Raw genomic sequence first — 27,345 nt, 5'->3', positions numbered from 1 at the left:
TTTTAAATGTGAGTCTGAGCAGAAACACCATTGCCGAGAGAGTAGACCAGTTGTCCATCAATCTAAAAGAGCAGCTTGTGAAAAAGGGAAAAGATTTTATTGCATATTCCTTGGCTGTGGATGAGAGCACCGACATTTCTGACATTGCCCAGTTGTCAATTTTCATCCGCGGAGTGGACTCCAACCTAAGCGTGACAGAGGAGTTTTTGGCTTTACGTCCTATGCATGGCACAACTACGGGGCATGATTTGTATGAAGAGGTGTCAAGATGTGTAAATGAGATGGAGCTGCCTTGGGAAAAACTCGTGGGTTTGACAACCGACGGAGCACCTGCGATGTGTGGACACAGGAGCGGACTGGTGGCGAAGATACGGGAAAAGATGCAAGAGGAAAACGCGACAGGTGAGCTGACAGCTTATCATTGTATCATACACCAGGAAGCGTTGTGCGGTAAAGCCTTGAAAATGGAGCATGTAATGAGCATCATCACGCGCACAGTTAACTTTATCAGAGCCAAAGGTTTGAATCACCGCCAGTTCAAGGCATTTCTGACGGAGTTAGAAACGGAGCATGGTGATTTGCCTTATCACACAGAGGTGCGATGGCTAAGCCAGGGAAAGGTGCTTCAAAGATGTTTCGAGCTTCGTGAGGAGATTTGTCTGTTCTTGGACAGCAAAGGGAAAGACACAACACAACTCCGAGACGAAATGTTTCTGTGTGAAATGGCTTTTCTGTGTGACATTACGAGTCATCTGAATGCAATAAACTTGCAGCTGCAGGGTCGGGATCGTGTCATCTCTGATATGTACAGTACAGTGAAGGCATTTAAAACCAAACTGACTCTGTGGGAGACGCAGATGCGGAAAGAAAATTTGAGCCACTTTCCCAGCTGCCAGACCATGAAAGAGAAGCTCTCTACCAGTGCGTTCCCGAGCACACAGTTGGCTGATAAAATAGGTATGCTTGCCGCTGACTTTCGACGCCGATTTGCTGACTTTGAAGCACAAAAAAGCAGGTTGGAACTGCTCGGTAACCCATTTGCTGTTGACGTGGAAAGCTCACCACCAAACCTCCAAATGGAGTTGATTGACCTCCAATGCAATGATGCACTGAGGGCAAAATATGCGGCAGTGGGTGCTGCGGAGTTCGCCCGTTTCCTCCCCGGCACAATGCCCCAGCTGCGCATCCAGGCTGCTCAAACGTTGTCTATGTTTGGCAGCACATACCTGTGTGAACAACTGTTTTCTTTGATGAACCTGAACAAAACATCACACAGAAGTCGACTTACTGCTGAACACCTCCACTCAATTCTGAGGATTTCTTCAGCTCAGAGCCTTACCCCGAACATTGATGAACTTGTGGAAAAGATGGGACACCACCAAGTATCACCCTCAACCTCAAACAAGTGAACATTACTGTGCAATCACATATTTAGAGTTTTTACTCAGTTCAAGTTTAAAAGTTAAAATTTAATATTTGTTTTCACTGCATGTTACTTCTCCTTAAACAAAGTGTTGTTTTTGATTAATAGATTTTTGCACTTTATTTTTTTGTATTTCAATCCAATTATATTTTAAAAATATTTCAGTTGAGTGGATGATAGAAAATTGCTATTATTGTTTTTTCTTTGAAGTAAATTTAGCCCACTTTTGCTAAAATAGAAAATATAGTCTACTGATGGTGCCTTGAATACCGGTTTCTTTCATTTAATGTTCATGTTATGGGGATATTTATATAAAGGAAATTTGTCTTTTGTGTCTGTTGAAAATTAAAGATTACTGACAGAGCCATAAGAAAATATTGCTTTATTTATCTGATCATATTGTAATATATTTGTTAGGTTTTCAGTAGGTTCAATTAGGTTCACTAGACTATATGCGTCATTTAAAAATTTTTCAATGAACATTCGAACAGTCCGGCCCTCGTCTTGTAGCTGATTTTTTTATTTGGCCCTCCGTCCATTTGACTTTGACACCCCTGCTGTAGATGGTATTCAATGTGCGCTATTCTATGCTTCCCATTCTTAAGTTTCATTTTTGCATTTTTTACTTTCAGTTTTGTACATCAGCTTCAAACATCTGAAAATGTAATATTGTTGGTTATGGAAAATATATTTCACAGCGGTTTACATGGTGCAATGTTTCTTTACACTATTCTTGCTTGTTTTGTCAGAAAAACTGAAATTTAGGCGAACTATTAGAATTTTTGCAACCAGGAAAGTTCTGCATAGTGCATCTTTAATTGATGCATCTTGCTTACAAATTGACCTATTTTGTAGCCTGAAAAGCCGGGACAGCTGAAATGTGGCTGAAACTGTACGAGGAAAAACTGGATGGTCAATTTACATGACTAGGCTTCAATGTGTATTACCATGAATTTCAAACAGGCCTACCGGCAGCCAGTGATGTAGTGGCAAAAATACATTGGTGGGTAATCATAATTCATGAGTTGATTGCTGGGGTCTTCACCGATCGTGTGACACAAAACACGTCTTTCTTTCCTGACATGAATGACATTTATTGGTGTTATTTGTCATTATTAAGCATTTAACAATTGACTTCGAACATTGAACATTAAACCCTGTACGAATCCTGGATCTTGGAGATCTCGGAAAATGCACTAAGTGTAACTATGCCTACGTAACATTGAATTATGTTTTGCCGTTAAAACATGTGCACACAAATCCAAAATAATGTATGCTTCTAACCGAAAGAGTCAACTGTAGGCCTACTGTCATTAACGTATACTTGTTGGATGGATTGGATGCTCATTCGTGTCTAGCTGTAGGCTGCTGTACATTAGGAAAGTGTAGACTGGAGCCTCTTATGGAGGCATGAAGCAGCTCTTACAGTAGCGATGACAACTGGAATGGTAACTCTCTTTTCTCCTTTCTCTCTCTCTCTCTCTCTCTCTCTCTCGCTCTATCTCTCTCTCAGCATCCCTGATAATGACTATGATCCAGAGCTGCCTGACCAGGAGACCCTAATGTTGATGACTGCCCTCCTGTCCAGCCAACCTGAAAAAGTTGAACCCTGCCTTGGGAACCGGCGAAGCCACTCCAACCCCCCGGCTCTAGAGGTGCTGGATGTCCCATGCCCAGGGCTCCAAGCTCCAGAGGGAGGGGAGAGGCCCCTGGTCCAGACCCAGCTGGGAGGCCCTTATAGCTGGGTCAACATAAACTTCTATGCCCAGGTCAGCGATGTAATGCCCGCTGGAGGGGTGGTGCTCTCACCAGGCCAGCAGGTCAGAGCCCCGGAGAATGCTATAACAACAGAGGAGGATAAGAAGAAGATTGGGAAGATGGAGGGAGGAGAGGAGGAGAGTGAAGGGGAGGAGGAGGAGGAGGAGGAGGAGAGAATAAATAAGAAATTACCGTCTCAGCTGCTGGTGGTGGATCCTGAGGCTGGGGGCTACACGACAGAGAGTAGTGGCCGGCAAATCAGTACCCCTGACCCCTCCTCACCTGGGGAGGTTTACCACGCCTTCCCCCCACCTCCCCCCTATCTCCTGCATACCACCCCCCTAGGGGACTACCAGTCCCTGTACATCCTTCCCAATTCCCCTGCTCAGTTCCTGCCCCCTGTTTTGGACTACACTGTGGTTCAAGATGTTGACTCCCAGCATAGCCTTCTCCTCAACCCTCCTTCCCCCCAAGGGTCCCCCTCCTGCCCCCCACAACCTCCCTCCAAGCCCCTGCCCACAATGCCCATAGGGTACCTCACCCCGGACCTGTTAGGCAACCTCTTGCCTTAAAGAAAAAAACACATCCCAGGAGGCCTTGGGGCATAGAGGTCAGAGTTCACAGGCCAGGAAGTCAGTAATCATCCCAGAAAAACAGTCTTGTTCTACCTGAAACCAAATATGTTACGGGACAGACAGGCACGGTGTTTGTTTGAGAGGGTGATGGAAGGGAAGCTGGGAAAGAGAAACGTTTAGATGTTGTGTTTGGGTTTTATATAAGTGATACTGGAACTTGAGGAAAGCTTAAAGGAAGACTTGTGTTGAACAAATCTTACAGTGCTCTGTCTGACTAAGACCGAGACACCCAAAAACCCACAGTCTGAAACCTTTAAATGCACAGATTTCTAATATAAGGTTACACACAGATACACTTATGCACCACAAATACATAGACAGACAAGCTCAGACATGATTCTAGTTGTATGTTATTTGATACTTAAAGGTATCTATCATTTGACTGATTAAGTGCTATGTAAACATGTTCCTTGCAGACACACCCAGTCCCACCTTAATGTTTCCTACTATGATCTATTATAGAAATGTCAGAGAGAAGTGAGTAAAGAAACAAGCTCACATATGTCATATAACATATAGATATTTAATACTGTAGCATATTGGCTTAAGTCTTAACTATACTGTAGATGGATCAAGTAACAGAATGTAATGGAGAATAACAAGCACATTTATACAATCACACACACGCGCACACATTTACATCATCGTTATCGCCTCATTAATTGACAGAACACTTAAGTGTGCTGTTTTGTCAAACTTACCGCTACAATGAGCGCAAAGTGACTATTGGTGACTATTGTCGTTCATTTAGCCCTCGTTATTTTGCTTAGTAGCACATTCTCATGCTTATATTTAGCTTTGAATTCTTGCAGCAGAATCATCGAATCGTTACCAGACTGACGTCACAGTATTGAACACAGCCATTAGACAACCTGTCTGTACTCACTGTGAAAACTCACTCTGATTACCATAATAAATAGAGAACAAGGCAGCTCATAACAGCGAACATGTTTCACTTGTGTAATGAGACATTAACAAGCACAGACTGGAGTCTCACAATACAGGAAAGACTGCTTTTGTATGTTCTACTTACTTTGCCTTCATTTTAATTGCAGGGACAATAACTGAAAATGTGTAAAGGGGTACTTAGGAAATGTCTTTCTGTGTTTCTACTGTTCTCAATGCAGTTGCAATGCCAATGTTCATGTGCTGTCGCTTGAGCTTTATGATAGTGGAATGAGCCTCTTTTGATGTAGTGAAACGTACTTAGACACTCAGGGTTTTCTATATGCACCCAACTTTGCAAACATGCCCAAGCAAGCAAGCACACACACACACACACGCAAGCACATACATACACACCATTTAAAAACGTGGAAAAGACCGTATCCACTTTTCTTTTGAGCTGACATATACACACGCACACACATTGTTGTAAAAAAAAATAACTGGTGGTGAATTGGAAATGTACTAGTTTGTGTATCTGATCTGCATTAGTAATTGACAAGACACTCCGTAGACACAGCAGATTATACATGTATCATCAGAAGAAAGATCATCTTCATCCCGAAGAGAAACCATCAAATCCAGTGGTTGGGTGAGCAGCTGGAGTATGTGTTTGGTGTTGGACATTGTACAGTGTAGTCATACTTGTTCATAGGCAATGGAGCGCTTTAAAGGTGAATGTGAACCTTTCACGGCCATCATTATTGGAAAGTCTTGTCTCTGTGTATGACTGTGACATTCTGTCAGATCCATTCAGCGTATACACTCTTAGGGGGGAAAAAAAGGGTTCTTCGGCTGTCCCCATAGGATAACCCTTTGGTTCCAGGTAGAACCCTTTTGGGTTCAATGTAGAACCCTCTGTGGAAAGGGTTCTACTTGTTTTTTTAAAAACTTTTATTTAACTAGGCAAGTCAGTTAAGAACAAATTTATTTTTTACAATGACGGCCTACTCCAGCTAAAGCTGGACTACGCTGGGCCAATTGTGCGCCGCCCTACGGGACTCCCAATCTCGGCCGGATTCAAACCAGGGACTGCAGTGACGCCTCTTGCACTGAGATGCAATGCCTTAGACCGCTGCGCCACCCGGGAGCCGCTGCGCCACCTTGGAACCGAAAGGTTTCTACCTAGAACCAAAAATGGTTCTTCAAAGGGTTCTTCTATGGGGACAGCAGAAGAACCCTTGTAGGTTCTAGATAACACCTTTTTTTCTAAGACTGTACAAACTGCATCACAAGGACTGAAAGCCTATCTGTAAGTGCAGAATATCTGTGACTATTTTGTGGTGTTCCCTACAGGAGCTCTTGACCGTTACGATTCGTAAATATGAAACATATATTATGCCGGCACGTTAAGAATGTTCAGTTCAGAGTTCAACGTGGACAATATCACTTCAGTTGTCTATTCAACAATTCATGAATGATGATAAGTGTTTTTAAACAGATAATATCACAACACAACCTGTTCAAGTGTGCCATTCTCTGGCAAGGCTATTCTCTCTCGCTCTCTCTGCTTCGTTGAGAAATGATTAAGTGAACTGCTGCTGCCGCCATTGCTGATGAGACCAGCATGCAAACATTGAAACAGAAATCTACAAGTGCCGTAACAACTATGTGTGTTGTATTTTGTTTTGTTACTAATCAGAAATGTTGCTGTTAGGTACATTTCCCCGCCTGCATGCAGCCTTACCGCGGGCTTATACATTAGGGTGCAACTTCACAAAAGGTTGAGATCGAAATGCGTTGTCTTCAACAGACATCATTCTATGTTGTGTAGTAGAATATGAAAAAGTGTCAGCTCTATACATTGCATTTCTATCTGCAGCATTCTAAAACTTTGCAACAAAACTGAATAAGCCAGAGGTGCCTTTGTGTATACACAGTATAAGGAAAGAGATATCAGATTATTAAAATATTTAAGTACTCGTATAACATTTGTGACAGGCCGGCTCAAACCAGTCTTATTTAGCAAAATTTGAAATTGTCTTAGATAACTAGCCAAGAAAATGGCTCTGAGATACGAAATATTAAGATCATCCACATAACGTGAGCTAGCGAGCCAGCCAGCTAACGTTAGCTAGATAACAGCACACTTTAACTTGAAATAAAACCACTTTCTGTCAAAATAGAAACGTGTAATATCTGATAAAGGAAGCTAGCTAGACTATCTTATAATGTAGCTAGCTAGACCGTATACATCATGATTCATGGATGGACCCATCTCCTGTCGGATGCCACGGTTGCCCTTAGTTTGAAGATGTAATCCGGAGACAGGTGGTTTCTCCAGCTCCTTAGCTATCATACTCGAATTCCACTAATTTCAAAACTCGGTCCTCCAGAAAGTGGAGCGCAACAGTTATGCAGTTTTACTACTCGATACATTAAAACAAAAGCCGTGTTAGACAGGATTACCTAGACATACTGACCAGCTCAAATAGACAGAAGCGTGCTATATGGCAGACCAATCCAAACTCATCTCTCGTCATGTCCACTCATTATCTCAGCCAATCATGGCTAGCGAGAAGGTTGCTCACGTTTTCTGTGGCTAAACCAACTAGGCTCGTAATTTAACAATTTATTTGTATTTACAGATGGCATACAAGTTTGTTATTAAGGCATATGAAAGTTCATACTGTATGTTCGAGAAAAAAATATTTTTTGATTCAAAAAACGGCTCTCCTATGAAGTAGTGACCTGTGACATACGCCTAGTTTCCTGAAACGAGTCACATTTATGGATGTTTGAAAAGTTACAGATATAGGAAGAGAGAACGGAGAACAACTCTATTCAAGCTTACGAGACATCTGTTTACCATTTGTGCAGTGGTGGAAAAAGTACATGATCATACTTGAGTAAAAGTAAAGATACCTTAAAAGAAAATGACTCAAGTGAAAGTCACCCACTAAAATATTACTTAAGTCTAAAGGTATCTAGTTTAAATGTACTTATGTACAGTGGTGGAAAAAGTTCTCAATTGTCATACTTGAGTAAAAGTACAAAGTAAAAGTAAATGCTATACATGAAATTCCTTATATTAATCAAACCAGATGGCACAATTTTCTTATTTTTAAAATGTATTTATGGACAGCCAGGGGCACACTCCAACACTCACGTAATTTACAAATGCAGTATTGGTGTCTAATTATTCTACCAGATCAGAGGCAGTAGGGATGACAACGTGTTATATTGATAGGTGCGTAAATTGGACCATATTGCTCTCCTGCTAAGCATTTGACATGAAACGAGTACTTTTGCATATCAGGGAAAATGTGTGGGAGTAAAAAGTAAATACACTATATGACCAAAGGTAGGTGGACACCTGTTATATATATCCATATTTAGTTTTTCCCTGTCCATATTTTGAATTTCAGACTAAATCAAGTATCTGTGAATTATCTATCATGAATGCATAGCAGAATCTGTTTTTACATTGTAAAAGAAACGCCTTCTCACTGTCAACTGCGTTTATTTTCAGCAAACTTTAACATGTGTAATATTTGTATGAACATAACAAGATTCAACAACTGAGACATAAACTGAACAAGTTCCACAGACATGTGACTAACAGATTTGGAATAATGTGTCCCTGAACAGGGGGAGAGGGGGGGGTCAAAATCAAAAGTAACAGTCTGTATCTGGTGTGGCCACCAGCTGCGTTAAGTACTGCAATGCATCTCCTTCTCTTTGACTGCACCATATGTGGCAGTTCTTACTGTGAGATATTACCCCACTCTTCCACCAAGGAACCTGCAAGTTCCCAGACATTTCTGGGGGGAATGGCCCTATCCTTCACCCTCCGATCCAACAGGTCCCAGACGTGCGCAATGGGATTGAGAACCAGGCTCTTCGCTGGCCATGGCAGAACACTGACATTCCTGTCTTGCAGGAAATCACACACAGGACGAGCAGTATGGCTGGTGGCATTGTCATGCTGGAGGGTCATGTCAGGAAGGCTACCACATGAGGGAGGAGGATGTCTTCCCTGTAATGTACAGCATTGAGATTGCCTGCAATGACAACAAGCTTAGTCCGATGATGCTGTGACACACCGCCCCAGACCATGACACACCCTCCACCTCCAAATCGATCCCGCTCCAGAGTACAGGCCTCGGTGTAACGCTCATTCCTTGGACGATAAATGCGAATCCGACCATCACCTCTGGTGAGACAAAACCACGACTCGTCAGTGAAGAGCACTTTTTGCCAGTCCTGTCTGGTCCAGCGACGGTGGGTTTGTGCCCATAGGTGACGTTGTTGCCGGTGATGTCTGGTGAGGACCTGCCTTACAACAGACCTACAAGCCCTCAGTCCAGCCTCTCTCAGCATATTGTAGACAATCTAAGCACTGATGGAGGGATTGTGCATTTCTGGTGTAACTCGGGCAGTTGTTGTTGCCATCCTGTACCTGTCCCGCAGGTGTGATGTTTGGATGTACCGATCCTGTGCAGGTGTTGTTACACGTGGTCTGCCACTGCGAGAACGATCAGCTGTCTGTCCTGTCTCCCTGTAGCGCTGTCTTCTCACAGTACGAACATTGCAATTTATTGTCCTGGCCACATCTGCAGTCTTCATGCCTCCTTGCAGCAAGGCACGTTCACACAGATGAGCAGGGACCCTGGGCATATTTCTTTTGGTGTTTTTCAGAGTCAGTAGAAAGGCCTCTTTAGTGTCCTAAGATTTTCATAACTGGGACTTTAATTGCCTACCGTCCAAGTGTTAGTGTCTTAACGACCGTTCCACAGGTTCATGTTCATTAATTGTTTATGGTTCATTGAACAAGCATGGGAAACAGTGTTTAAACCCTTTACAATGAAGATCTGTGAAGTTATTTGTATTTTTACGAATTATCTTTAAAAGACAGGATCCTGAAAAAGGGATGTTTCTTTTTTTGCTGAGTTTATAAGAATTGGACAGGGAGAAACCTATCAATAAGCTTCAATGACATTCTTTACAATATTGCCTTGATATTCACCAGAAAGATAAGATAATGTGTGTGTGTTGATCAGCCTATAAGAAACATTCCTACAGAGTATTTTGTATATGGTCATACAGTATAGATACAGTAGTACAAGTATTATTTCAAGACATAAGCCAATATCTTGCTGTAACTAAACCCTATATTGTCTTTTGCTTTTCTACAATCCCATGTCATTTGTGTCAAAGACATCTTAACATTTTCATATGTTGACATTAAAAGAGAGACGAGGAAGGGGGCTATAGTGACTTTTAAATCATTACGCTGATTCTGTTGCGAAAAGTTTCTTAAATGGTTTCTTAAAATGGTAGCAAACTGGGAGGGATTTACCTCAGTTTGTCCATTATAAACTCTAGTTTTAGTTGCAAAACGTTCCACTGGCTCAGGTTTTGTTTGTTTGCTTGACGTTGATTGGCTAGTGATGATATTGGCTATACAGCATGCTTGACATCATTTGACAGGATCTGGTTCAAGGGGCTTGATGTTTGACGGGTTTCTCATGCTTAAGTTGGCGTGTTCTGAATTGTTTTCCTCTTTTGTTTAATGTTCAATATCTTTCAAAAAGGTACACAATAAATATATATTATCTTTGTCAGTTACGTATTTGTACATTGTCATTTCTCACAATACCTACAATATGTGAACAACATGGACAAGTGCCTGTTTAGATACAAAGATGTATGGCCTGAATGTATGGACCAATAAACCTTCTGATGCAGAATGAAGTAGGAGCATAATTTAACTTAGCTAAGGCCTGAATGTATTGACTAATAAACCTTCTGATGCAGAATGAAATAATATATTTCACACTTTAGGTTGAGTTCTCAATGTACTGTGACGGTGCAAGGAGTAAAGAAAGAGAGAGAGAGAGTGTGTGTGTGTGTGTATTTATGAGAGTGTGTGCATTTGTCCATGCATCTGTGTGTGTCTCTCTCCGTGACTAAGTGGACCAGGAAGCGTCCTGGAAGCAGCCCTGTGTCGTGGGGAAAGCAGATCGGCCAATTAGACAAAGCCTGTGTACTCTGATGCACAGTGTGGGGCTGATTCGATCAGAGAGCCAGCCTCTCACAGCTCTGCGTCTTTGGACATTGCAGGTAATTACCCATAAGTCACTACTCCCCCCTGTATTGGATCTTCAGGCCAATTACGCCCACGCTAGCTGCCCACCCTGCCCTCGTTTATTGCTTCTGCTTGCTGATTGTTCCACTTTTTCAGAGGAGCATTCTCAATGGTCATTCAGCTCCATTACAGGGATGAGTTGCTGTAGCGATGGTTCTGGAGGCTGGAAGATGGAAGATGCTTTTTATAGATGGAAGAGGATGCCTTGACCCCATTACGTAACTCATTAAGTTTATGTGCTGTGAACAGGCCAAACTTAGGCCTCAGAGGTAAGGCACTGGTCGTTTGTGATACATGCTACAGTGTTAACATGAGGAAAGAAAGAGAAGAAACACTGGTCACATTTATTGGTTTATTCGTTCCCCATGAGCTTTTTCCAAACTATTCTTTCTGGGGTCCACACAAAAACACAAAACACTATAAGTAACAAAACACTGATACACTGATAGACAAGTACAGTCACCCACATTTTAAATACGATATACAGTGCCTTGCGAAAGTATTCGGCCCCCTTGAACTTTGCGACCTTTTGCCACATTTCAGGATTCAAACATAAAGATATACAACTGTATTTTTTTGTGAAGAATCAACAACAAGTGGGACACAATCATGAAGTGGAATGACATTTATTGGATATTTCAAACTTTTTTAACAAATCAAAAACTGAAAAATTGGGCGAGGATGTGAGGATCTCTGAATGATCCAATGTTGACCTAAATGACTAATGATGATAAATACAATCCACCTGTGTGTAACCAAGTCTCCGTATAAATGCACCTGCACTGTGATAGTCTCAGAGGTCCGTTAAAAGCGCAGAGAGCATCATGAAGAACAAGGAACACACCAGGCAGGTCCGAGATACTGTTGTGAAGAAGTTTAAAGCCGGATTTGGATACAAAAAGATTTCCCAAGCTTTAAACATCCCAAGGAGCACTGTGCAAGCGATAATATTGAAATGGAAGGAGTATCAGACCACTGCAAATCTACCAAGACCTGGCCGTCCCTCTAAACTTTCAGCTCATACAAGGATAAGACTGATCAGAGATGCAGCCAAGAGGCCCATGATCACTCTGGATGAACTGCAGAGATCTACAGCTGAGGTGGGAGACTCTGTCCATAGGACAACAATCAGTCGTATATTGCACAAATCTGGCCTTTATGGAAGAGTGGCAAGAAGAAAGCCATTTTTTAAAGATATCCATAAAAAGTGTTGTTTAAAGTTTGCCACAAGCCACCTGGGAGACACACCAAACATGTGGAAGAAGGTGCTCTGATCAGATGAAACCAAAATTGAACTTTTTGGCAACAATGCAAAACGTTATGTTTGGCATAAAAGCAACACAGCTGAACACACCATCCCCACTGTCAAACATGGTGGTGGCAGCATCATGGTTTGGGCCTGCTTTTCTTCAGCAGGGACAGGGAAGATGGTTAAAATTGATGGGAAGATGGATGGAGCCAAATACAGGACCATTCTGGAAGAAAACCTGATGGAGTCTGCAAAAGACCTGAGACTGGGACGGAGATTTGTCTTCCAACAAGACAATGATCCAAAACATAAAGCAAAATCTACAATGGAATGGTTCAAAAATAAACATATCCAGGTGTTAGAATGGCCAAGTCAAAGTCCAGACCTGAATCCAATCGAGAATCTGTGGAAAGAACTGAAAACTGCTGTTCACAAATGCTCTCCATCCAACCTCACTGAGCTCGAGCTGTTTTGCAAGGAGGAATGGGGAAAAAATTCAGTCTCTCGATGTGCAAAACTGATAGAGACATACCCCAAGCGACTTACAGCTGTAATCGCAGCAAAAGGTGGCGCTACAAAGTATTAACTTAAGGGGGCTGAATAATTTTGCACGCCCAATTTTTCAGTTTTTGATTTGTTAAAAAAGTTTGAAATATCCAATAAATGTCGTTCCACTTCATGATTGTGTCCCACTTCTGGTTGATTCTTCACAAAAAAATACAGTTTTATATCTTTATGTTTGAAGCCTGAAATGTGGCAAAAGGTCGCAAAGTTCAAGGGGGCCGAATACTGTGTTTGTTTGTGTGTGTGTGTTATTTCACAGTCTCTTGTGCCATGTTGTTTTGTAAAAAAATGTAATTTTGCTGTTTGTTTCTGAAAACTTGTTGCAAATGAGTCACCCATGATTCACCAAATTATATTTTGAAAGGGGAAGCAAAGTACTTTAAGCATATGTTTAGTTTCAGTCATCTCCATCTCCTCTAACCGAAGCTAATTGTCTGGATTTTTTTTTCTATTAATAATGTCAAATTAACAGCCGTACAGAAAGACTAATGTGAAGGCGAAATTACAGAGGAGGAACTTCTTGACGCAATTAAAGCCTTTAAATCCGGGAAAACTCCAAGGCTGGATGGCGTACGAGTTGAGATATACCAAACCTTTTTTTTTAAATACTCAGAGGGCCGTTATTAGCATGTTTTAACCACTCATATGTACATGGTAGATTATCAGACACTCAACAAGAAGGTCTGATTTTCATTATTACTGAAACAGGTGTTGTTACACTTCAGTATTGTGATGCAAAAAATTCGAGCAAAATGTATAGCGTGTAGAATTAAAAAGGTTTTGTCGGACATTATTCATTCTAATCAGACAGGTTTTTTTTTGCATGCACGATACATTGGAGATAATGTAAGGCAAGTACTGGAAACAATAGAACACTATGACAAAACTGGGAAACAAGGTCTGCTATTCATAACTGACTTAGAAAAGGCTTTTGATAAAGTACGCCTGGAGTTTATATATAAATGCCTGGAACATTTCAATTTCGGAGAATCTATTATAAAATGGGTTAAAATCATGTATTGTAACCCTAGGTGTAAAATAGTAAATAATGGCTACTTCTCAGAAAGTTTTAAACTGTCAAGAGCAGTAAAACAAGGTTGTCCACTATCAGCATCAGCACATCTATTTACTATGGCCATCAAAATTTTAGCTATTACAATTAGATCCAACAATAATATCAAGGGATTAGAAATCCAGGCCCTAAAAACAAAGGTGTCATTGTACGCTGATTATAGTTTTTTTTTTTTTTTACTTTTACATGGTTACCAATTGAACGACATCTATTGCAAGGTAAATCAATGTTCAAAGTTTATACAGCTGGCCATATATGGATGTTAAAATGTACTTTATGGGTTGGTTAAGTAAGTCTTCTAAACCATCACTTTCTACTACATATGATTCAATTATATACCTTAAAAACTAAAGTGTATTAGAATTCCAGTCATTCCAATAAATGTTATACCCCTTGATCTTCAAGAATAGGACTTGGAAGTATAGATTAGCCAAATTGTTTAACCCAAAACTAAGCACTTATTAGCCAGCACTATTCTGTTGTTTATGATTTTGTTGTCATGGAGAACTGATTGGGCTCAGTGATTCAAGTTGACAAATAAATGCTGCACTCATGGAATAACATGCTTTGAGCACTACTGAAAAGTGCTATTTACATGTGAAAAATGAATTCCATAAGCTGCATTTGCTCTAGGCCTGTTGTTTACCTTTTTGTTGGTGACACTTTGATATCTTGATAATATGCAGCTGTTTAAAGGGAAAATCCAAAGATGAAACAATAACAAAACGGTCATCCTACCTCTGTTTTGGTAAAAAGCTGAGGAATGGGCCTGGAGAAATGTAACCACTCTCAGATTAAGACAGAGCTATGAATGCAATTACTGACCATCCATGATTTAAAAAGTATTGTTTTGACCATGTTATGAGGCTATACAGTGTTTGTTTACATTTACAATGTTTACAAACATTGGGGGACAACAAGCTTATATTTTTGGTTCTCATGGAGTGTGACAGTTGAACTCATGAGGCATTTATAATTTATATTCTTCAAGAATCAATGGATATATACACTAACGTTCATAAGTTTAGGGGCACTTAGAAATGTCCTTGTTTTAGAAAGAAAATCACATTTGTCCCATTTAAAATAACAGAACATTTATCAGAAATACAGTGTTGCCATTGTTAATGTTGTAAATTACTATTGTAACTGGAAATGTCTACAGTTGAAGTCGGTTTACATACACCTTAGCCAAATACATTTAAACTGTTTTTCACAATTCCTGACATTACATTCTCGTAAAAAAATCCCTGTTTTAGGTCAGTTAGGATCACCACTTTATTTTTAGAATGTGAAATGTCAGAATAATAGTAGAGAGAATTATTTATTTCAACTTTTATTTCTTTCATCACATTCCCCAGTAGTTCAAAAGTTTACATACACTCAATTAGTATTTGGTAGCATTGCCTTAAATTGTTTGACTTGGGTCAAATGTTTCAGGTAGTCTTCCCCAAGCATCCCACTATAAGTTGGGTGAATTTGGGCCCATTCCTCCTGACAGAGCTGGTGTAACTGAGTCAGGTTTGTAGGCCTCTTTGCTCACACATGCTTTTTCAGTTCTGCCCACAAATGTTCTATAGGATTGAGGTCAGGGCTTTGTGATGGCCACTCCAATACCTTGACTTTGTTGTCCTTAAGCCATTTTGCCACAACTGTGAAGTATGCTTGGGGTCATGGAGTGGTTGAAAAACGAGTTTTAATGACTCTAACAAAAGTGTATGTAAACGTCCAACTTCAAGTGTGTGTGTGTGTGTGTGTGTGTATGTGTGTGTAGCAACTACAGATTGCCCCTTTTAAGTATATCAAAAGTGTGCAAGCTTCCATTTGGTGTCCATTAGACATATGGATTTTTTTTTCATTAGCATCAATTAGATTGAGCAATAAAATCCCTAATTTATTCCATAGGCTTGGATCCGCACTATGCAGCTGTTGCAAGAGCACATTTTTCACTGGCTGTCCACTGGTTTCAAAAATAATGATTGATAGTCAAATTAACTTTGAATTCAACCATTATTGGGTTCAAATACACATTTAGATTTGTGAACAGTCATCCACAACAACCACAATCCGTAAAGTGAAATAGCTAAATGAGAGCAGCAGTGTGATTCACATCAATGCACTATGTAGATATCAATAATAAGTGATATCCGTATCGCCATAGAGTAAACCACTGCTGTCATCCTTACCTCCAAGCGTTTATTCAAGTTGGATAATCTTTGGATGCAGACAGCAGTTGCACGATTGTGGGAATGGCTTGAGACATGGCTTGGACGGACGCCTACAAAAACCTATTCCTGCTCTTTTCCCGTGATCAATCAAACACACTTGGTGTGTCATCATGGTGGCCTCTGATTTGAATGTCATTGAGAAAACAGAGAAGTGTCAAATATAATTTTTTCGCAAACATCCTTTCTGAATTTAAAAGTAATTCTCGAAGTAATCATCTAGTTTTCAAAAGTATCTGTAATCTGATTACAATATTTTTTGCTGGTAACGTAACGATTTACAGTTACCGTTTTTTGTAATCCCTTACATGTAATTAATGACATGTAATCCGTTACTCCCCAACCCTGTTGATGGGTTAGAATCGATTTTCCAGCTCTGCAACACTAACTTGACCAAATTCAAAATAGCATTGTTACTGTATATCTTGTATACACAAATATGATGATTCAATGTTGGCATTTCACTTCTGAGTTCTACTAGTGAAATAGTAATTGGAATGATTGGCACTATCTGAAGGTTTTGTTATAAGTGATCCCATCAACTTTTCTGCCCATAATATAATTGAAGGTACTGCAGTCTTTTCCCATTGTGTTTTGTCGTTTATCTTGGTTTGGTAATATAATTTAATATTTTTTTTTAAGTTTAGTCACAAAATCCCAACGGGACAGTAAAATGTCAAAATGTCTCAATTGATTGTTTGCCAACTCTTTTACCTAATTTCTTTAAACCATACAATTTTTCAATGAATTGTCAATCCAGGGGGCGTCAAACAGTTATCTTAATTAACAGGTACATGCTTGTCAACAATTGGCATTACTCATTTTTATTCAAACGTCCAGTGCTGTATCTGGATTCATTTCCTAAGGCACTGAGATACAGTGCCTTAGACCGCTGCACCACTCGGGAGCCCCTGGAATGGTGTTGAATGGCTTGAATGGAGTATAGTGGCTGGAAATGTATCATACACATCACTCCATTCCAGCCATTGTTATGAGCCAACCTCCCCTCAGCAGCCTACACTGACAGACAGAGAGGGAGTTGACTATTGTCATAACTGGGTTGTTCCACAAAAAGTTCCTTTTGCGTCCCTTTGATATTTTAATTAGAAGTTGTCCACCAATATTGAATTTTAAAGGCTTGTTATAATAAATGAAGTTCCCTATAATATAGACCATACTGAGAATGTTTTATATGAGGAATTTTGGCACTTTAGCAAGCCTTTAAACATTTTGTCATGTCCCTCCGTCAACCCTGTATCACTTTAGGAAGATTTTAACCCACTTAATCCTAAAATGTATCCAAGTTCACCCTCATCGTGAAGTCCTAGTTATTTTGTTGCTTTGACAGTAATTTCTGAAGAAAATTATTTATTGAATGTGATTAATGATTCATTTACGTCTGTCCCTCATTAAGGTCAACCCTGTTACGTGAAACTATTCAACCCTGTTACGTGAAACTATTCAACCCTGTTATGGTCAACCCTGTTATGGTGAAACTATTCCTTTTAAAATATTTTAACATTTAATAGTAAAAAAGCAGGTCAGCTGGTTCTACTCTTTTTGGAATTTTTTTGGTGTTTTGTGGTGGGAAACTGAGTGGGTAGATTAGAAAATGTCAACCCTGTTACCCATAGACAGGATAGAATTGTTTTTATAATTTCAATTTTTTTGTGAATCTTGATTCAATTGCCACTCCCGGTCATACACAGCAAGCTCCCATTCCCCCGGTCATAAGTAGATTTATGGCTGATTTAAGAAGAAATCGTCAACCCCGTTACTTTATTTGGCACTTACTATAGTATTTTTTTAAAATCAGTTAACCTCTTATGAAGTTAAACATGTGCTCTTTCTGACAGAATGTTCAAATTAAGTCTTTTCAACCAGGCACTGAATTGGTGGAATGACCCAACTGACATTTAAGCAATTTTCCTCCCTGGAATTTATTTTGTGATACCAGTATTCTGCGCAAAGGAAAAGGAACACTGACTCTTAACCTGTATTCTGATAAGAAGAACTAGTCTACAGGCTGCACCTACAAAATGATTCACTCTGGCAGGAGAGCTCTAGAACCTTTTACAGATCTCCTATTCTATCTGGTGGTGGTTGTTCTGAATTGCAGGCAAAGTTTGTTTTCAATGTAGAATAATAAAAGCGCTTGTGTGCGTTAATGTACTGTTAAAATCATGCATCAAACTTTACACAAACTTAAAAGTTGCCCGTGATTATTACAACGATACATTTTTGGGGTCTCACTTTATTTGGATCGTCTGGATTTTCCATCTGTAGATGGTCATACTATATGTTGATAAGCAACTGCTTGCTAAGGTGAAGGTTAGGTTTTGAATAAGGGTTAGGGCTAGGGTAAGGGTTAATGTTTAGGGTTAGGATCAGGGTTAAGTTTAGGGTTAGTTGAAATGTTACTGATAGTCCACAGACTATCCAAATTAAAGTGTTACCCATTTTCATGGTCATATCACTCCCACTACTTGACTAACATGTGAGTCACGTGTTGAAGTGCCAGACACGTGTAGGCAACGTGCCAAATTCTTTGACAGTGAAAACCCTCCAAAAAGCTTCTCAAATGATTGACTGAAAATGTTACGCAATCACTACTTGTTTTGTTTGCATTTCAACAAATCAATCTAAAGATCAGTCTGTCTGTCAGGTGACAGGCCAGAGATTAACATGGCTTATAAAAGGCGAAATATTCCCGTGTCTCCCTCTGTACACTCAAACACACACACACAGAGTAGATAAACAAGACAACATTGCAATATGAGTGCATCAACCATCTTTATTTGTCGTTTCTTACATGCTACACCACCTAACAGTCCACAGTCAGAATGAACGTGTTCTGTACAAAGCATCAGGTGTTCTAGGTGACAGTTGTCTTCCCCTAGAGCCCTTCATTAAGTACAGAATGGATTCAAACAATCGTTCAATCTTTTCTGTTTACCCACCTCTCATTCTAGACGGTTTATTTTGCTAGTTAAAGTGTTCCCGATCATTTGTTAGTTGAAAAAAAAGTGTTCACTATTTTGCTAGTTCACAAAGAGTGCATTATACAAATGTGCAATATTGCCAAACTAAAATAACTCAGTGACTAACTAAACACACATCCTCACAGCTGTAAGCAATGGATGCTGACGATTGAAAGCTTTATCTACATAACACACTACTGCTCCAAAACACCTGAGAGTTAATTAAATTGCAAAAGTAAAATGTTAGTGAGATCCCAATTTTTTTGGAGGCCTAATAAAAAAAATCTGAACTATCAATAATGTATTTGAACCAAATTGGTTTTGCTAACGCTGAGTATAACAACTTTGGTTCAGGTCTATCTCTCCCAGCCATCATGCCAGTTTGTTCAGCATAGGCAACTACTACTACATACTCCTTCCAAAGCTCTCGATATTTTGAACTTTAGGGGGTGGTCATATTATAAGTCCCTCCCGTTCCCCTCTCCCCAGCCGGACATCAGACAGACGCCACTAGAGCGTAGTTTCTGCGCCTGCCTTCACTGTGGATGGAGGGAGCAAAACAGAGCAGGAGAAACGTTAACATAATCACCCCATACACTCCTGGGAGGGTGACACCAACGCACTGACAGAGATGGTGGAGGACACCCACCTTGCCGTTTTACCATCACTATGGTCACATCTCAAATGCAATCCTTTTCCCCATATCGTAATGGGTTTAGGCTTGGCATTCACCTACCACACCCAATGTGTGTCCTCCCATCTCTCTCTGTCAGGGGTGGCTTCACGGTCCCAGGGTAATACTAGTTGGTAAGATGTTATAAGAGCGGTTCGCCCCGGGCGTTTGTCTCACAGATGTTAATCTGAGGCCTATAAGGTATAGCAAGGTAACTGTCACAGAGCCATGGCCCTGCTTACAGCAGCCCTCACCCTCAGCTCTCAACACCCAGGGGTCAGGCTCACATGACTGGCTGAGGCTGCTGTCAGTCAGCGAGGGACGAGCGTCACTGTCAGGTCTCCCTGAGGCCCATCAGTCCCTGTCACTGTCAGGAGGCGGGCAGCGCCTCATCACAGTGTCAGAGCCCGATTGGCTCGTTGCTCACCCCATCGCCAAACAGCCTCCGTCAGTGTCAGCATCAGCTGGCCTTGGAAGAGGGACTTAGATCAGACCCCTCCTTCCACTGTCAGCTGTGCTCCGCCTTTCACCTGGACTTCCCCTTCACTCAGGGATTCTGCATAATATGGCCTCGCTGCCCTTCCTGGGGCATCTGGCCCAGTTGCACCGCCTGCTGACCCATATGCTCCTGACCAACGTGCAACTGGCCATGGGCCTGGCCGTGTTGGAGCCCCTCAGTGTCATGTTGGTGCTGCTGCTCGGCCCCATGATCATGACCGCGCCCCATCCCCCTCTCACCATGGTGATCGTGACCATGGCGGTTGCCATTGTGACCATGGCGGTTGCCATTGTGACCGTGACCATGGTGATGATGGCCGTGTCCACCATGAGTTGTCTCCCTTCCGGTGACTGGCTTCTCCTCTCCCTCAGGCTTTGCCTCTACTGTCCTGTTGCACTCTGCTGGGATCTCCTTGCTCTGTGTGGGGGAAAAGAGGGGTCTCGGTTTGTTTTCCATAACTCAGAGCTAATTCTCACATACAAACACAGACACGCCCAGTGTGTGTGTGTGTACCTCATACGTGCAGTCCCCACAGACGCGTGTGCAGTAGGTCTCCTTGATGGCGTTCTCTACATAGGGAGTACCCAGGATGGAGTAGGGCAGGGAGATATGGTAGGTCAGACGACCACATCTGGGTGAGAGAGAGAAGAGAGCGAGAGAAGGATAATTGTTAGGGGAACAGACAGCATGATGAGCACGGTTTGTATTTCTGAGAAGACTGACCGCAGACAGACAGAGAGACCACAGTCTGGAGCTGACCTGTCATAGATGAGGAAGTCATCCTTCTCTCCGGCCAGGGTCTGCCACACGTCTTCCTGTTTGGGCTGTTGTTTGTATAGCGTGATGTTCTCAGACAGTTTCTGCCTCAGCAGGGTGTGTAGGCGCTGGGCCTGCTCCCCCTGGTGGTTCACCACCATATAGGTCACATTCTCCAGACCCTGACCCTCCAGCTTCAGGCGCAGCCCATCCAATCTGCTCAGAGGAACACGACAGGGAAGTGAAACGTGAGGATACGGAGAGATGGTCTAAAGTAATCACCAAATAACAAAAAGAACAGGCATAACAACCACACTCCACTATAGGTAGGAAAGTGGCTAAGGGTCCAAAATGGAACCGAGCCCTATCTGGTTCACTTACAAGGATGCCTGCACCAAGCAGAACAATCAACTGGCCTGGAGTAGGGCCACCACCGTGACCTGGCCCATGACCTCCTTCATAGGCTCCACCTCCCCAATACTCCAACCAGGTGGCTGCTTACAGCGGGTCCCTTCCCCCTCACTCTCTGTTCCGCCCCCAGGGAGCAGGCAGAGAGCCAGGAGCAGGCTTAGTCTCACCCACATCACGGTGCTGCACCGCAGGCTTGATCTGCTGAGGGGGTGCATGAGATATATATATATATAAAAAGCAAGTCAGATACGAGTCTGCTCAGGTAATGAGGACAAGGTTTGTAGAGTAGTTCAATGCCATGTCACAATTTTCTGTGTCCCAATACTGTGCCTGGTAGTAGGACACAAGATAGTTAAAGATCAACTCAATTTTGGCTTGCGTCCCAATCTTCCTAAATTTCGTCTCTTTCCCTTATCAGACGTATTAATTAAAAGAGAGCGAGTTAATCAATGGCATTAAAAAAAAGACAAAGGTATTTATTTGCTGACATGAAAAGAAATGAGGGATTAGTATGAAATGTTTTACATTTCTAGACTTATTATAGGGATAGATATTGTTGTTGTTTTTTGTTATTTTAGAAAGTATATTGCACAACCAAAGGCATACTGATGAACGGCAGAAAAATAAAGTTCGGTGAGGCTGAGTAAGTGCAGAAAGTTCTCTCTTTCGCTCTCCGCGTATTCATATTTTAGAAACACACAATTGCCAATCAACTGGAAATGATCAAATACAGCCTATATGCCATATGGAGACAACACAAGCAAAATAGCAAAACACTTTGTCTCAATTTGTTCAAGTGATCGGGTATCACAGGGTTATTTATATACGTCAAAAAGAGAGCGAGTTAATTAAGCTCGGTCTTATCAACATGCACAAAAAGTTAGGAAATGATTTTGCAGTCACTTACTGTCTAGTAAAAAGTCCCTCGGTCGGCTCAGCTCGGTCTAGCAGTAGCTTCTGGAAGAACAACAACCCTCAACTCTCTCTGCTCTCCCTTTTATGCTAGCAGTGTTGTTTTCCTGCCTGCCCGAAAGGAGGACAAAGTTCAACAAGGGGTCTGTGCAGATTCCTGCACTACAGCAGTTTAATAAGTAACTTTTTTGTAATACCATCATACTGTAGTTAATAGTTTATGGTCATCACATTTGAATTGAAAAGTGTTTATGAAGGGAGTACACAGAACACATGGAAAGTAATCTCGGCCACCAGCCAGCTCTCTGTCTGTCGAACTTTCTGGTTTCACAGCGCCTTCCGAACCGGACTTGATTGAAAGTCAAGTCAAAGCGCGAGCAACTCGAGCGTGTGAAAGGGTTACATGGAAAGAAAGTCAACTCTCTCGTGACAGCTTTATAGTTGTATGTTGTCTGCCATTGCATTAGGAAAATAAAGACATGACTAAAACGTAATTGCCCAATATTTTCCCCTTAATTCGATTTTTTCACTACTGCATGATCACCTCTGTCTCATTCATTGGCCTGAAACAGAATGGTTAAACAACAAAACATTCTGACTGTTTTTCTCTGGAGGGGAAAAGTGAAAAAAGGGAGTGAGGGGAGAGAGTGGGGGTTGGCCAGTGTCCAGCACGTCCAGCAGGCCAACACAAATGCATTGGCTGATTGCCTAACTGGACACAGACACAAAACAGAGAACTCTAACACAGAGGCGAAAGTGTGTGTGTGTGTGTTTGTATTAAAGTGAGGAGAGTACACAGGTAAAATGGAAAAAAACATGTATGGACTTGCTGCCCGTGAAAGCTACACTGTGTTGTAAATAAATGCAAGACAAACCCCAAAGTTGTCCTATGAACTGTCTGGCAGCATGCACAGAGAAAGGCAATGATGAAGAGGTTTTAGCAACCAAAAGGCTTATCTTCGAGCACAGTGACCTAAAAGTAATAATTTCTATAGTGTTTGAGAGATAAGCAGCACACCTGGTTAAAATGGTATGCACATGTTCAGTGCATGATATTGGAAATATGTATCTGATTGGATGTGCATAGTTTTATTGGCAGGCCCTCATTGGTTGTTTGCCAAGGTATTCTAGTGTGCTTCCTTTGAGCAGGTTAGGATGGACTTGAAACCGGCTATGTTGTATCTGCTGTCATGTTGGAAATAAACCTCTTTGGGATGATAATGCTTTATACTATTGAGTTTCTCTTTGCAATAACTAAAAATAACCCTGCTTCCTTTAACAAGGGATGCAACAGATTGGCAACAGAGGTAATGGAGTTTTTGTCCGAAGGGGAACAGAGCGAGCAAGAAAGCGTTAGCTCCATCGACACAGTCTGTGTAGAAAAGCTAGCACCGAAGATGGCGTTCGGCAAGGCCGAGGATTTTCACTTTGAGGAAAGTGAGGAAAGTTTAGAAGCCTATTTGGAAAGGTTGGAACAGTATTTTGAAGCTAATGGGCTCAAGTCTAAAGCCATTTTTCTGACGATTGTTGGCAGAAAGACTCACAATTTGTTAATGGACTTATGTGTGCCACAGAACCAAGTGAAAAAATGCTGTTGAAAAGATTCATTTTATTGCTGAAAGATGCAAGTTTCATGCAAGGAGTTAACTGAGAGAGAGTCACTTTCTTGAAGAGTCATTACGTGATAGATTTGTGTGCAGTGTTAAAAGTGCATAGCTGAGAGACCGTTTACTGAACGTAGCTCACACAAAAAAAAGTTACATTAGCACTTGCTGTGGATATGCAATTTTTATTTTGAAATAACGAAGAAAAGTGCACAGCAGTTTTCACAAAATACTTTTAAAGCAAATGCAGTCGAGAAGAAAACCATTGCCAAGAAAACGGAAGCAACAGGTAAACCATGTTACCATTGCGCTGGAAAAGGGCACAACCCAGAATAGTGCCACTACAAAGATTTTGAGCGTCGGGATTGCAAGAAGAAAGGACACATAGCCAGGGCACGCCGCTCGCGTCAAGTGGGAAACAATGACACGAAGCAAGCGAATTGGAACAAGCATCTGGATGCTACTGAAAGAGAAGCCTACTTACTGCAACTGTAGGAAGAGGAGAGCAACAATGTCATTTCCGGTCACAACTTGTAGACTTGTTTAGGTGCTGCTGTGCGGTTTGTTGCTAACCTTACGGTTTTAACTTTTTAATGACCGTTTTATATATACACGTGTGCCCCCCCCCTCTCACTCAACTTTTTTTATTAAACTTTTTCACACCGGACGTGATTGGTCAGGACCTCCACCAACCGAAGCTAAGTAGTAACATTAACATTATGCCTTCTAATTGCAGTCACTGTACTCATAATATTCAGGAGAACGATTGCCTTATGGCAAGGATAGCTGTGCTCCAAGCCCAGCTTCAGACGCAATCACTCGCCAAGGGTAATTTAAGTGTAGGAAAGGATGAAACAGCGTCTGTGCCACCAATAAGTACAGATAGTAGTATAAATCCCCTCGCACAGTCCCCACAACCGGACAATTTTCTCATGACTTCTGGAGGAAAATGCTGTTGGAATTGCTCAACCGGTGTCTCTAATTCAGCCGACAGAAACTTTCAACCGTTTCTCCCCACTATGCAACGGGTCAGAGTCAGAGGCCGAACCTTCCCTGGTCTCTCCTCCTCCCGTTACGGGGTCTGAGATGCCGAAGCCTCCCACCATTATCTCTGACAAATTGAAAACCCTAGTCATTGGCAACTCTATTACCCACAGTATTAGACTTAAAACGAATCATCCAGCGATCATACACTGTTTACAAAGGGGCAGGGCTTCCGATGTTAAGGCTAATCTGGAGATGGTGCTGGCTAAGGCTAAAACTGGCGAGTGTAGAGAGTATAGGGATATTGTTATCCACGTCGGCACCAGCGATGTTAGGATGAAACAGTCAGAGGTCACCAAGCACAACATAGCTTCAGTGTGTAAATCAGCTGGAAAGATGTCAGCATCAAGTAATTGTCTCTGGCCCCCTCCCAGTTAGGGGGAGTGTTGAGCTCCACAGCAGAGTCGCACAACTCAATCGCTGGCTGAAAACTGTTTTCTGCCCCTCCCAAAAGATAGAATTTGTAGATAATTGGCCCTCTTTCTGGGACCAATCCTGCTGACTGAGGAGTGACGGACTCCATCCTAGCTGGAGGGGTGCTCTCATCTTATCTACAAACATAGACAGGGCTCTAACTCCCCTAGCTCCACAATGAGATATGGTGCAGGCCAGGCAGCAGGCTGTTAGCCAGCCTGACAGTTTAGTGGAGTCTGCCACTAGCACAGTCAGTGTGGCCAGCTCAGCTATCCCCATTGAGACAGTGTCTGTGCCTCGATCTAAGTTGGGCAAAACTTAACATGGTGGTGTTTGCCTTAGCAATCTCACTGGAACAAAGGCCTCCTCCATTCCTGTCATTATTGAAAGAGATTGTGATATCTCACATCTCAAAATAGGGCTACTTAATATTAGATCCCTCACTTCCAAGGCAGTTATAGACAATGAACTAATCACTGATCATAATCTTGATGTGATTGGCCTGACTGAAACATGGCTTAAGCCTGACGAATTTACTGTGTTAAATGAGGCCTCATCTCCTGGTTAGATTAGTGACCATATCCCCCGCGCATCCTGCAAAGGCGGAGGTGGTGCTAACATTCACAATAGCAAATTTCAATTTACACAAAAAAAAGCGACTGAGTTTTTGTCTTTTGAGTTTCTAGTCATGAAATCTATACTGCCTACCTAATCACTTTTTATAGTTACTGTTTACAGGCCTCCTGGGCCATATACAGCGTTCCTCACTGAGTTCCCTGAATTCCTATCAGACCTTGTAGTCATGGCAGATAATATTCTAATTTTTGGTGACTTTAATATTCACATGGAAAAGTCCACAGACCACTCCAAAAGGCTTTCGGAGCCATCATCAACTCAGTGGGGTTTTTTTTTTTTGTCTCTGGACATAGTCACTGCCACAGTCATACTCTGGACCTAGTTTTTCCTGTGGAATAAATGTTGTGGATCTTAATGTTTTTTCTCATAATCCTGGACTATCGGACCACCATTTTATTACATTTGCAATCGCAACAAATAATCTGCTCAGACCCCAACCAAGGATCATCAAAAGCCGTGCTATAAATTCTCGGACAACCCAAAGATTCCTAGATGCCCTACCGACTCCCTCCACCTACCCGAGGACGTCAGAGTACAAAAATCAGTTAACCACTTAACTGAGGAACTCAATTTAACCTTGCGTAATACCCTAGATGCAGTCGCACCCCTAAAAACAAAAAACATTTGTCATGAGATACTAGCTCCCTGGTATACAGAAAATACCTGAGCTCTGAAGCAAGCTTCCAGAAAGTCGGAGCAGAAATGGCGCCACACCAAACGGGAAGTCTTCCGACTAGCTTGGAAAGACAATACCATGCAGTATCGAAGAGCCCTCACTGCTGCGCGATCATCCTATTTTTCCAACTTAAATGAGGAAAATAAGAACAATCCTAAATTTATTTTTGATACTGTTGCAAAGTTAACTAGAAAGCAGCATTCCCCAAGAGAGGATGGCTTTCACTTCAGCAGTGATAAATTCATGAACTTCTTTGACGAAAAGACCATAATCATTAGAAAGCAAATTACGGACAAATTACGAACTCTTTAAATCTGCGTATTCCTCCAAAGCTCAGTTGTCCTGAGTCTGCACAACACTGCCAGGACCTAGGATCAAGGGAGACACTCAAGTTTTTTAATACTATATCTCTTGACACATTGATGAAAATAATCATGGCCTCTAAACCTTCAAGCTGCATACTAAACCCTATTCCAACTAAACTACTGAAAGAGCTGCTTCCTGTGCTCAGACAAAATACAGATGCTAGTTCAAGGTTCCAAGAAACAAAGAGATCTTCTGTTGAATCTGACAATTAATCTTGATGGTTGTACAGTTGTACAACTGGGAAGGACCTCGGCGTTACTCTGGACCCTGATCTCTCTTTTGACTAATATACAGTGCCTTGCGAAAGTATTCGGCCCCCTTGAACTTTGCGACCTTTTGCCACATTTCAGGCTTCAAACATAAAGATATAAAACTGTATTTTTTTGTGAAGAATCAACAACAAGTGGGACACAA

At 41.6% G+C, this 27,345-nt stretch overlaps 4 protein-coding genes across 7 annotated transcripts in view; 3 read left to right on the top strand and 1 right to left on the bottom strand.

Moving 5' to 3' along the window:
• The window catches only part of LOC139411160 (growth hormone receptor a), a 71,717-nt gene extending 63,971 nt beyond the window's left edge, over nt 1–7,746 (top strand). The window contains exon 10 of the mRNA XM_071157065.1: nt 2,937–7,746. Within this exon, the coding sequence (XP_071013166.1) occupies nt 2,937–3,753 (817 nt within the window). The 3' untranslated portion in view covers nt 3,754–7,746. The remainder of the gene's footprint in view (nt 1–2,936) is intronic.
• The window catches only part of LOC139411161 (cAMP responsive element binding protein 3-like 3 like), an 80,912-nt gene continuing 61,300 nt past the window's right edge, over nt 7,734–27,345 (top strand). The window contains exon 1 of the mRNA XM_071157066.1: nt 7,734–7,746. The gene's annotated coding sequence lies outside the window, so the exon portion shown is untranslated. The remainder of the gene's footprint in view (nt 7,747–27,345) is intronic.
• LOC139411159 (selenoprotein P) lies at nt 18,736–22,766 on the bottom strand. Of its 4 annotated transcripts, XM_071157061.1 has the most exons (6): nt 22,486–22,766; nt 22,187–22,302; nt 21,250–21,480; nt 20,872–21,084; nt 20,626–20,743; nt 18,736–20,529 (listed from the first exon to the last, which is right to left on the bottom strand). In XM_071157061.1, the coding sequence occupies exons 3-6, from the start codon at nt 21,450–21,452 to the stop codon at nt 19,852–19,854; spliced, it is 1,212 nt and encodes a 403-aa protein (XP_071013162.1). In that variant the 5' UTR covers nt 21,453–21,480; nt 22,187–22,302; nt 22,486–22,766; the 3' UTR covers nt 18,736–19,851. The 4 variants fall into 4 exon arrangements, with proteins under 4 accessions (XP_071013162.1, XP_071013161.1, XP_071013163.1 ...); XM_071157060.1 differs by lacking the exon at nt 22,486–22,766 and having other exon boundaries at nt 22,187–22,320; XM_071157062.1 differs by lacking the exon at nt 22,486–22,766 and having other exon boundaries at nt 21,250–21,477; nt 22,187–22,300.
• The window catches only part of LOC139411157 (zinc finger protein 131), a 30,218-nt gene continuing 24,741 nt past the window's right edge, over nt 21,869–27,345 (top strand). Inside the window, exon 1 of the mRNA XM_071157057.1 lies at nt 21,869–21,922. The gene's annotated coding sequence lies outside the window, so the exon portion shown is untranslated. The remainder of the gene's footprint in view (nt 21,923–27,345) is intronic.

This window comes from Oncorhynchus clarkii, chromosome 6 (genome assembly GCF_045791955.1).
Source record: "Oncorhynchus clarkii lewisi isolate Uvic-CL-2024 chromosome 6, UVic_Ocla_1.0, whole genome shotgun sequence".
NCBI classification, from domain to species: Eukaryota; Metazoa; Chordata; class Actinopteri; order Salmoniformes; family Salmonidae; genus Oncorhynchus; species Oncorhynchus clarkii.
The sequence above is the reverse complement of the archived record's forward strand: the minus strand, read 5'-3'. Positions and strand labels throughout refer to the sequence as shown.